The sequence below is a fragment of the Durio zibethinus genome, chromosome 24 (genome assembly GCF_047325235.1).
Source record: "Durio zibethinus cultivar Kanyao isolate XHJ-2024 chromosome 24, ASM4732523v1, whole genome shotgun sequence".
Taxonomy (NCBI): domain Eukaryota; kingdom Viridiplantae; phylum Streptophyta; class Magnoliopsida; order Malvales; family Malvaceae; genus Durio; species Durio zibethinus.
Genome location: NC_143185.1, coordinates 1,268,964 through 1,281,565, shown reverse-complemented (window position 1 = coordinate 1,281,565; position 12,602 = coordinate 1,268,964). Strand labels below are relative to the sequence as shown.

At 27.0% G+C, this 12,602-nt stretch overlaps 2 protein-coding genes across 2 annotated transcripts in view; one reads left to right on the top strand and one right to left on the bottom strand.

Moving 5' to 3' along the window:
- Window positions 1–923: 923 nt before the first annotated feature.
- The window catches only part of LOC111316572 (prohibitin-3, mitochondrial-like), a 98,704-nt gene continuing 87,025 nt past the window's right edge, over window positions 924–12,602 (bottom strand). The window contains exon 3 of the mRNA XM_089753577.1: window positions 924–958. The gene's annotated coding sequence lies outside the window, so the exon portion shown is untranslated. The remainder of the gene's footprint in view (window positions 959–12,602) is intronic.
- LOC111316576 (cytosolic Fe-S cluster assembly factor NBP35-like) lies at window positions 10,067–12,598 on the top strand. Its single transcript, XM_022918560.2, has 3 exons — window positions 10,067–10,286; window positions 10,363–10,464; window positions 11,472–12,598. The coding sequence occupies exons 1-3, from the start codon at window positions 10,250–10,252 to the stop codon at window positions 12,395–12,397; spliced, it is 1,065 nt and encodes a 354-aa protein (XP_022774295.2). The 5' UTR covers window positions 10,067–10,249; the 3' UTR covers window positions 12,398–12,598.

Here is a 12,602-nt window from a genome sequence, read left to right as displayed (position 1 = left end):
TGACAAATGTCAATATATATATATATATATATATATGTATGTATATGTATGTATGTATGTTGCAGCATACAATCCTTCCTCTTGCAAAGAAGACATGATTGTGGCTTTTACCTCTTCTTACTTGTAATTAATTATGTAGTAAAACCTATTGTTTATGTTAGATGATTGCTGTCATTGGAAATCTGCATTGGTATGATTTGTTCTATGCTTGTCTTATGGATGAAGTTAATGTGTATGATGTTTAACTTGATCATCTTGCTTTAAAATTATAGTATTGCTATTATATTTTATCGTGTCGACTAATTTACGTCTAAGATTATTGAGGAGCTAATTTACATCAGCTTGAGGCATTTTTGAGAATTGGATTCACACTAACCTCAATAGGCTAACGCTCTGATGAACATTGAAGTTGCATAATCGAAGAACATCAACTAATCAAAGTATAATTATAATTAAAAGAGCAGGTGAGAAAAAAAATTAAAGGAGCCCATCCCTCTGTATTATAATCATCTTCATGACTCTATCCGATATCAGAACATCAAACAATCTACATAGCAACTATTAAGCATCTGCATTTCCCAAATTCCTTCAGGCAGCTTTTAGACCAATAGAACATCAAGCATCTGTTGTTAAACAACTTGGAAGAATATTATTAGCAATGGGAACCACACAAGGAAAAGCTTTAAGGATACTTGGAAACAACCATGAATTGAACATATAAAGCAGCAAAACCATCTTTGAAATTCTAAAATGTCTGAATATACTTATGATCTAAATCTAAAAGCCACATGTTCTCCAACTTAACATCAAAAACTTTTTTAATGTTAAACATCTGGTCCTTAAAAGTTCCTTTTTTTTGGACAAATAAGATGGTTTCAAACATCAGAAAGTTGCCATCAATAATGCAAAAGACATGCAAATTCACAGCCTGTCCAGCCTCACTCCAAGTCATAAGATCCTGCAACAGCCAAAGGAAAAACAAAATCAGAACCATTACAACAGCAGTAAAGGTCATAGTTTATCTTCATCATAAGGCCTGAATTCCAAAAAGTATCAATGCAAAAGTCACTGCCCTTAAAAGGTATTACATATACTGCTTTCTATGAAGTATCATAATTGCATTCGCCATGTAATCGAAAATGAATGAAAATACCAAACAAAAGGCAAAACTCAATTGTGAATTCTATCTTGACGAGGAGAGCCGATGAACTGCAGGCATTTTTACTTCTAAGCAACACCCTCATGAAATAGATGGTGGATGGACACAGCGTCATGATAGTAATTCTGAACAAATCAGACCAATAGTAAGCACCAACTTTTTAATGTTTTGGTAAGGATTAGTAGCTTGCTCTTGGTCTGATTTGTTCTCAATTTCATGTTAATACTCAAATCAACTAAATCAGCAACACATTATAAACTACCAGTTAATATTAATTAAAGAACTTAGCAGGCACCACATCTCACATAATTAACATTACACGATCAAATAACAGGAGAACAAATCAAAGGTAGAGTGCATTAGTAAGATAATGTAGAAAGGAACCACACTTCACAATTAGTTCAGACAGTTCAGCAGCAGACAAATGTGACCTAATGAACGCTAGAGCAAGATACTATACTGCCTCACCGCAGATAAGTAACCATAGTCTTCACAAAAAGATAATCTAATTCTTTTTCCTGATAACAGCTTAATCAGTTAAACCACATAAAACATTGGTTAGACACATTTCCCCCTAAGGCAGCTTCTTAGTCTCCGCATCATGACATAAAAACATTGCTGAAGTGAGCAAGAACAGGGTACAATCTCAACAAAGATAAGGAATCACAACTTTTTAATGACAACCTAAATGTCTCTGACTGATTACCGCCAAATTAGCAATATGTTATAGCAAACAAACATCCACAATTCTCAAAAAATGCAGAAGATAAAAAAAGCAACCTCCCTGTTTAACATAAGGAAAGCAGTATCCATTTTCTGCCAAAAAACTCAAGTGATGTAAGCAGTAAAGATTATCAAATGAACATATTAAGCAAGGAAGTAACAATGACTGCAAATGCCATGTAAAATATACAGGCAATGGAAATTACCATCATTCAAGCAGCCATCATGGCCTAAATGGATTCATAGCTAGAAGCATGTTCTGTCCACCAGGCAGGTATGCCATATTAGTAGACCTAGCAAGAGTTCAGCAATTTGCCTAGATGCCTCAATCCCCCCTTCAATTTTCTTTCACTAATCAATCAATTACTCTCTCAAAAAGGCCGAAGCACTTGTTTCTTCCATCTTGTAACTTTGTGATTATATGTCTATTGTCTTTCCTGCTTAAATTAATATTTAAGACTTTCACTTTTTGTAGAGAACAATTTTTTTTTTGTTGAATCATAGAGTTTGAATGAGAGTTAGTTTTATGTTGATAGATGTATGATATTATAACTAGAATTTTAAAAACTATGGGATGACATGTTTTTAATAGATGCCTAAAAAATAAGTTTTAGAATCATCCTAATATAATTTAAATTTATAACTCTAATCAAGTTTACATAAAAAATGTATATTTAATTATGAAAAAAATAAAGTTGAGATTAAAAACTTAAAATAATATATTAAAATAGTATATGTTATTTGGCATTCAATTATATCATTTATATATAAATGTGTGAACTCCAAAATATTAATAGTGATGGACCTAAATACATTTATAAATTTTTTTTAAATTTTATCTTTAAATATATAACTTTATTAATATATTTAAGTTTAATGTAAATCAACTAAAATTAAAAATATAGTTTATGAAAAATTAAAATACTTAAAATTTTAAAATTTTAATTTTAAAAGTTTTAAAAGTGATTGACTAAAAATTTTTATTTAATTTTTTTATAGATTTTAATTTAAATAAAAATTTTATTATTAGACTAAAAAAATGCTAAAAGTTATTGACTAAATCCTTTATAAAATTTTAATTTCAAAAAATATGAAAAATAATTTATTAAAATACCATTAGTAATTTTTTTTTATAAATTTTAATTTAAATGATTTTATTTTTACTATTAAACTCTTTTTATAACTTAAATGAAAATGCAAATGAAAAACGATATAAAAGCTTAGTGTGAATAAGAATAAAATAATAATATGAAAATTGTTTCTTTAATTATTGCAAAAACAATTGTACATGTAGTTTATGTTGATAAATAAACTCATTAAAAATAATCATAATTAAGTCATTTAAACATTTTTTTTTAATTTTTTGCCTTTCAATTTTTTGTTTTAATATATTAACTATACATGCATGATAATGGTTTTATTATTTATATATTTTATGAATTGATTATTTAATCATTGATAACATTATTAAATATTTTTAATCCCTTGAAATAATTTTTTAATATATTATTCTTGTACTTTGGTATGACATTTATAATTAATTTCTCTTTTGTGTTTTTTTTTTTTTAGAATTTTATAATCGTTGTTCAAACTAATAAAAATTAATATAGAATCAAATGCAAATAAATTGCACCCACTTTACCAATAATTTGCACCATGCAAATCATTGAATACTTTAATTGGACTTTCTACTTGTAGAATTAGATAATTCAAGAGATAGTGAAGCTACCGATAGCTCAAGATTAAGTCGTTAAATTGCCTTAAAAAATTTTTACCTTAATTGAAATAATAATTAATTTAATTTTCTCTCAACTTTTATCTTAGTATATTTATATATGATTAATTTATATCTCAAGATTATTTAATCTTTCTCAACTATATTAAATTGCTTACTTTTTTTTGTCATCCAGGTAATTGAATGGGCTTATATAAATTATTTTAAGAAAAAAAATTATAAAGTAAAGGAAAGTAAAATTAATTGTTTTTGGTGAATTCTTTTAGTGTTTAATAAAATTTATTGGAACTATCTTTTAAATGTGTTTATGCCTAAATTATGTTTTTAATACTAAAAATGAAATAATTGTAAATTGTATAGGTATTACATAATAAGTTTGTTATTAATCTTATAATTGACATTTTCTTAATTAAACATGATAAGTACCAAGATTAGAATTCTATTTTATTTTATTTTTAAAATTTTGTATTTTAAAATTTTTTATATAATAAAATTTTTTAAATAAAATAAAATTTAAGTTTTCAATTGATAGAACATACAATTATATTTAATTAATGGTAGCATCAATAAAAAATTATCTTAAGTAGAAAAATTAGATGAAAGATTGATTGGTTATCCATACTTGCATCATTTCCATATGCAAAGAAGCTTAGTACCATATGATGTTCAATGAAAAATATACAAGTGTATTGGTTTCAAATTTCTTTAAGATTAATATGAAACTCTTTTATTTAAAACAATTTTGTATACTTCTTCATTTTCTTCTTTATGTCAGTTTAAGAATATTCAAAGTTATATCAAAATTTTAATGTTGCCATATTAGGTAATACTTGTTAAAAAGAATTGAAATTTATTGAATTAATTATCACTATTACATTTAATATAAAAATATTATTACAATCATAATTTAACTAAACTTAAAAGTGATTTAAAGACAGTAATTAGCAAAATTTACTTGATAAATATTTATTTAATTATTTTTTAGTATTTTTATCATTTTGAATTTTGATTTTTCATAATTTTGAGTTAGATTTTAGACTTAAGATCAGCGGCTAATTAGGTTAAGTTAAATTTTATCATCTACTTTTATTTATAGTATACTTAATTATTTACTTATACAACCGAGCAAATTTGATCTAATAATTGGTGCATGTTTTTCTTTTATTTAAAAAGTTGGATTCAAATCATCCTAAATTCAAATAAAAAATATATATACTCAATTACTTATAATTATAATTTCATTTTAGAAATGCTTTTAAAATTAATTAACTAATTGAATTAAAAAAAATAAAAATAAGACATTGAAGATAAAGGAAAAATTTTAAGTAAGAAACTTTTAAATTTTTATGGAAGATGAATAAAAAATATTAGATTTTGATAGAATTATTATTTCAATTTGGATTTTGGTTATGTTCAATCATTTTAGGTTTTAAATAATTACTAAGTTATTGACTTTTAAAATCAATTGAAATTTAGTCAAGCCCGTTTATTTTTATAATTATGTGTATTATATTTTTTTAATAATTAAATTTTAAAATAATTAAAAATTTTACTTATACTCAATCAAAGTTTTGAATTGTTTTAAGTTTAAATTAATTAATCAATATTATTTTAGCTATATTTTATAACACTGATAATAAATTTCAAAATAGAATGAGAACATAACATAATGAAAATTTGAGTTCAAAAAAGATGGAAATACTAATAATAATTTAGAAGAAAATTCTTTTGTCCAAGTTTTGTAGAGGTTAAAAGATAAATCCTTTTTTGAAGATTTTAAAATCCGTATCACAAAAATGTTAATATAAACTAAACAGTTTATAATCTTTCATTTATTGATCAAGTTACTGTTATATAAGTTGAGGGAAACAATTAAAATATTTCATTTAAAAGAGATATTATAGTTCATACTTATTTAAGAAGATATTATAAAGTTAAAAATTATTTGAGTTATTATAATCCCTTATAGTACTCTTTACTTTTTTCAAATGAAAAAGTTGATAGGCATTAAAATCTCAAAAAAGTCATTTTGAATGTTGGTAATAACAATAAAGTAATAATTTAAAAAATACCATACATCTGTTTAGTAAAGAAATATTTTTATGGAGAATACAAAGTTTATTATCATGAATTTAATATTTTTTAAAAGTGTGATCTGTTTAATTTTATAAATTTTATTTAGTAAATTTATTCTCTTTACTTTTATCACATATATAACAAAATTTTTACCCAAAATTATATACTTAAATATAGAAATATCAGGCAAAGTTTATTACTTCCATTGATGACAAAACATTTCAAAATTTTTAATCTTTTACACATTAATAGGTATGAAAACATATACACTAATAATTCAATCAAATCATTAATAAAATTGATCTTAATATGTACTATTTTATCATGAACAAAAAAATTTAAAAAATGTCTTAAAAATGTTGACTTCATGTATATTGTATATATTTATTTAATTCAATTTTAATATTTGCATTAGTATAAAAAGTTATGATTTTAACTTATTATTATATATTAAAATTTTGATAGTAAATTAAAAATATTTACTCATACTTTTCAAGTCATTTACACTTGAATTTTTTCTTTTTTCTTTTTTTATCTTACGAATTACATTATCTAGCATATATTTGTAATTATTTTCTTTTAGATATACATAAATGAATGATAATATAGTAGTGGATAATTAATAACTTAATAATTAATCATTGAAAACTTAAATGTAATCAATATAACTTAGCAGTAATTATACATAACTTAATAATAAATTAATGATAATTTAATAGTTAATAGTTTATAACTTTTAGTAAATATGTAATAATACAATAATAAATGCATAATACTTTAATGGTAAATCAATTATAATATAATCATAAATGCATAAAGGTATAGTACTAAATCAATGATAACTTAACAAAAAATAAGTGATAACTTAATAATTAATTATTGATAACTTACTAATGAATCAATCATAACTTAATACTAAATTAATGATAATTTAATGGTAGATCAATTTTAGTTTAATAGTAATTAATTGATAGTAGTAAATAATAAATAATTTAGTAGTAAATCAACTATAAATTAATAGTGAATAATTGATAATTTAGTAGTTGGTCAATGAAAACTTAAAAGTAAATTAGTAAAACTTATTAGTAAATCATTGATAACATAATAGTTAATCATTATTAAATTAGTAGTAAATCATTGATAATTAGTAGTAGTTAATTATTTAGTAGTAAATCACTAATAATGTAATAATAAATTACTAATAATTTAATTGTAAATCGGTGATAATTTAGTAATAAATTAGTTAATTATTAATAGTTTTAGTAAATCATCGATAAATTAATAGTAAATTAGTTATAATTTTATAATAAATAATCAATAACTTAGTGATAAATCACTAATAATGATTAGTAAATCATTCATAAATTACTAACAAATCATTCATAAGTTAGTATATCATTGATAATTTAATAGTAAATAACTGATAACTAATTATCAATTATTGATAATTTTTATTATATTTGAAGCTACTAAGAATTGAACTCTAGATACTAGCAGAAACAAAATTAAACTTTCATTTTAGGATGAAAAAATTATAAACTTGAATAATTTTGATAATTATAATTTTAATAATTTATATATAATTATAATTTATATAATTTTGATAATTTATATAATCATTTATATAATTTTGATAATTTTTTATAAAATTTTGATAATCTCTTGATGTTAGTTTAGTAACCTTTATAATATATTTTATGTAATAATTGATAAAATTTATGTTATCATATATTAAATAATGGATTCTCACAACAAAGTGTGGATTTTATTCTAGTATAAAATAATTTTTCTATATAGTAATATTATTGCTTTATTTAAATTTATCTTTTTTTAATAAAATTTTTTATTAAATAAGTTCATGATAGATCTATTCTAACTTTTTAAAATAAAAATTTTATTTTTATTTTTACTAAAATCAAGATTTAATTCTCGAAAACTTTTAAGCATAAAAAAACTTTCATCAGGGACACTTGCGTCTCATATGTGATGATGATAGCGCCTTTGGCATTGAGGTTTGCCCCAGATGTCAAAAACTAAAACTAGTTTACGATTGCCCATCAGAGAGTTGCAGAAGAACACATCATGCTGCTCAGTTGTGCAGGGCTTGCATTCTCTGCATTGCACGCTATATTTGTTGTAGGTGCTGTTTTAAGGATTGTGGTTATGAGGAAACATTTACTCTAGATTTGCTTTGTTTTAATTGTTGGAAGCAAATCCTTAATCATGAAGAAAAGCCAGAAGTAATGGGTACGTCCTCTTCTAAGCACACCGTCTTTCATCAAGGGACGAGGTATCAGTTCTGTTTTTATGGCTAGCCTAGAAGACATTCTATTCCCTTTGGCTACAGACTGTGGACAAGACATCTGCACAACCTAGCAGGTGGCAGTTGAATACGTGCATAGATGCTCTAATAATGAAGTTTAACATGATCCATGCACCTTATGCAGCTTCAAATTGCTACCTTAATGTTATTTCCTGCTTTGTTGGTTCATGCAGTGAAGAATTGAGGTCACTTCTTTTGATCTTGTGAAGAATCGAGGCTGGTTGGCAGGAACGAGAATGAGATGCTGAAGACAGATAAGCTGGTGAAAAAAGAACAAAAACGGAAAAGAAAAAGAAGGTAAAACAAAAATAAAAATAAAAGAATTACTGGGTATATCGAATCACAGATTCTGTTGAATAAACATTTCTTAAGGTGGGCTATTTTTTTTGGTGGGAGGACATGAAGCAAGCGTTCAGAATGCTTTGTCTGTGTCATTGCATTGTTCTTCATCCAATCCTCGTGAATGAGGAGAAGCAATATTGGCAAGCAGAACAAAGAACAATGGTCTGGAATCTGGATGGTGTCTGCTCTGCAGTAGCCAGGGCAACAATGCTACATGTTCATCGTACATGATGCACCAGGAGTAAACCATTAGTTTCGTAGGATCTTGTTGCAAAGCTTGGAGGATAGCAGTAATCTGAGCTGATCAACGGGAGCTCTTATTCTTCATTCATTGTTCTTTCCTTTTGCAACCAACATGTCCACCGATGGATTTTCTTTGATGTCAAAACGACAACCTAAGAAAGTTCACCTTAATTCCTTATGTAATGAATGATTACTCAGAGACTTTGCACTTTTCTCTCTTGTCTTTGGTTTCTGACGTGTAGACTATATATTTTCTTGGCCAAAATAATGCTTTAATCTCTGTTGTTCATGCCAGAAATCATTTGCTAGTCCTAATTTGCCATTAACTGCGTCTAATCTTGGTTTTCATATTATGCAATAGGGGCACAAAGGTGAATATAGTCAACTAATCCGATCCAACTCATATTTGTATAATCATTTTACACACACACACACATATATATACATATATATATATATATATACATATATATATATATATATATATAAGAAGGGATTCACTTAGTTCAATGTTTTTTAAAAATTATTTTACGATTAATATTTTGTTAATTCAATTGACAGATTTTATGTTTTATTCAAGAAGATCATTTTATTCGATAATTATTAAAAATATATATATTTTGAAAATATAATAATAATGATATTTGATTGACTTGAATATATATATTTATATTTATATTTATATATTTATTTCGACATTTAAATCTTCTCCTTTATGCTTGTCGATTATATTATGGATGTAAAATGTAATGATTTTTTATATTGGAAAAAGTGATTCTAAGAATTTTTAGTAAGAATTCATATTGCATTAATCATCAAATTAAATACTTAAATGCTTATTGAATTAATTAAGTTTAATATCCAAATAAACTCTTGAACTTTATTTAAAAATGCAAATAAACCTTCTATCTTTTATTATATAAAAGTAAGACCATAAATTTTTTATTTTATTGTAATTATATTCATTAAATCTTAAAATTAGATGAATAATGTCAAATTGATAGAATTTTAAAATATTATTCTATTAAATATTTATCATTTGACTCATCTAAATCAATCTAAATAAGCATTTTTTTTATAAATTAAAACATCCAATTAAAAATTTTTAAACAAAAAATTACATATTTTATATCATTAAGGTTCTAATTACAATAAAATCAAAGTTCATAACCTTAATTTCATGCAATAAAATATTGATGGCTTATTTGCATTTTAGAATAAAGTTTGAGAGTTTATTTGGGTATTGTCCCAATTAATTACTGTCGCTATTTATGTTGGGCCTCTTCTATTTTCTCTTTGATCCTTAGAGCTTCTAGTGGCTCAACTGGAAAGGTTTTTAAATGGACCATTTTTTCATAAGTCCATTTGGTCTTTATCCATCCTTTGGCAATGACATTTCCATTCTGCCAAAGCCCAAGAACTGAAAGAATAATTAATTAAATGTTTAATCAAACAAATTCAAAGCATAAGTCAAAGTTTAATATAAACAATTAAAAAGAAAAAAAAAAAAAATTAGCAGTGAAAGTTAGAACAGTCAACAGCCGTTATCTTATTCAAGTCGAAAAACTCATCTTTTGGCTGCCGCCATTGTTAGAACTCGAAGCTCTCTCTTTTTCTCACAGCTTTTTTTCAACAAAAACATCAGCCCATGGAGAACGGAGAAATCCCGGAAAACGCAAATGAACGTATGTTTTTTCGGTTTGGTGATTAATTGTTATTTCTAGTCTTGGGTTTTTATTAATTTTCTTCATTGCTCTTCAGATTGTCCTGGTCCTCAATCGGAGTCCGCGGGTAAATCCGATGCATGCCAAGGTTGCCCTAATCAAGAAGTTTGTGCCACTGCCCCTAAGGGTCCTGATCCAGGTTTGCTTTTTCCCTCTTTCCCATCTTTTCGTTATATTTTCTTTTTCATTTATTATTGTCATGGTGATGGTCTGAGGTTTGTTTGTGAACTGTTTTTTATGGCTAGAATAAAATTTCAGGTTTCTTTTGAAATTTTAAAAACTTAGTAATAGCATATGGAGCTTTACTGGAGAAAATAGCATTTGGAGATGTCACCAGTATGGTTGTTATATAATCAATAGGAGCTAGAAATTGTTAATAAATATTAATGGAGATGCAGCTCTCATGTTTTGAATAATAAGAGAATGCTTCAAAGGTTCTAGTATTGTGTGTTTTAGGAAGCTTAATCCTGATTTGGGATCGAATAGCTTAGTGCTTTAACTGGACTTTCAATTCTTGTAGGAAACTGAAACTAGTATAAGATGATTTCGTATATTTTCTTTTCGAAATTTGCTGCAAGTTGCATATACCAGTGCATTGGGTCTTATCTATCTGAGGGTTTTGACTTTTGTCTCTGATTATCACCCTTTAAACCGGCTTTTTTTGAACTATGAAGGCTGTCTTGTGTTTTCACTATCCTTGGTTTTAACTATTTGCCACGTCTTCTTCTTTTAAATTTTTATAATGAGTTCACATATAATTGCCTTAACTGTCTAAAGTTTGGCAGTTGTAATGATGCATTTGACGATTAGTTAATTGTCTTAGGTTTTACCTAATATATTAAAGAGCAACTGTTTACAATGAAAATATATGCCATAAATGAGAACTGATGAATGGTTTTGACCTATGGAATTTGCCTCTTTCCATTTTGGTTTTTATATTGCCTTTTGCTTTTTCCTCTCTTCTATTTTATATGTGGCATATGTGGGTGTTGTATGAAAGCGTTATTGACTATCTTATGGCTAATCACATATTCATGACGGTTTATAAAACTTCAAGCTCTTTTGCTTCTGTCCTAGCTTGACCATGTTATCTGTCATATGAATCGATTACTAACATACTAATATTTAATCCATTACATTCTGCAGACTTGGTTGCGATTGCAGAAAGAATGGCTACTGTCAAGCATAAGATACTGGTTTTATCGGGGAAGGGAGGAGTTGGCAAGAGCACTTTCTCTGCCCAACTCTCATTTGCACTAGCAGCAAAGAATTTCCAGGTGGGTCTACTGGATATTGATATTTGCGGTCCAAGCATTCCAAAAATGCTTGGCCTAGAAGGTCAAGACATTCACCAGAGCAACCTTGGCTGGTCTCCTGTTTATGTGGAGTCCAACCTTGGGGTAATGTCAATTGGATTCATGCTCCCTAACCCTGATGAAGCTGTCATTTGGAGAGGACCACGTAAAAATGGGCTCATCAAGCAATTCCTTAAAGATGTATACTGGGGAGAGCTCGATTTTCTGGTTGTTGATGCCCCACCGGGGACCTCTGATGAGCATATCTCAATTGTCCAGTTCCTTCAGGCTACTGGAATAGATGGAGCTATCATTGTCACTACGCCACAGCAAGTCTCTTTGATTGATGTGCGTAAAGAAGTTAGTTTCTGCAAAAAAGTTGGAGTATCAGTTCTTGGAGTTGTTGAGAACATGAGTGGCTTTTGTCAGCCATTGACAGATTTCAGGTTTTTGAGGATGACAGGGGCTGGTGAACATACTGATCTCACTGAGAAGGTTATCAAGTATATGAGGGAGAAAGCACCGGAAATGCTAGATCTCATTGCTGCCAGTGAAGTCTTTGATAGCACTGGTGGTGGTGCAGCAAAAATGTGTACAGAAATGGGAGTACCATTCCTCGGAAAGGTGCCATTGGATCCACAACTTTGCAAGGCAGCTGAAGAAGGTAAATCTTGCTTTGCTGAACAGAAGTGCAGGGTAAGCGCTCCTGCATTGAAGAATATTATTGAGAAGCTGATGGCAAATAATTGGCGTGAAGAAATGTCTGTGGAACAGTAACCTAGGGTGAACTAATGTTAGGAGATCTTTGTGGAGCAGAAATTTGTTTGCATGTTATGTAATATTTTTTCCTCATTCATAATTTTCTGGAAGTTTTCTGTGGGGTACAATGGTTGAGTTATAAAAGTTCAATAATCTATAGTCTGAACACTGTAACTTTACAAATTACAACTTTAATTTTATTATTTAATTCTGAATTTACTTT

Bases quoted from the DNA above. Each gene is read 5' to 3' on its own strand.
- LOC111316576 (XM_022918560.2), top strand. From the start codon at position 10,250: ATGGAGAACGGAGAAATCCCGGAAAACGCAAATGAAC. The intron at 10,287-10,362 runs GTATGTTTTTTC...ATTGCTCTTCAG, and splicing joins CCCGGAAAACGCAAATGAAC to ATTGTCCTGGTCCTCAATCG. The intron at 10,465-11,471 runs GTTTGCTTTTTC...TACATTCTGCAG, and splicing joins CCCTAAGGGTCCTGATCCAG to ACTTGGTTGCGATTGCAGAA.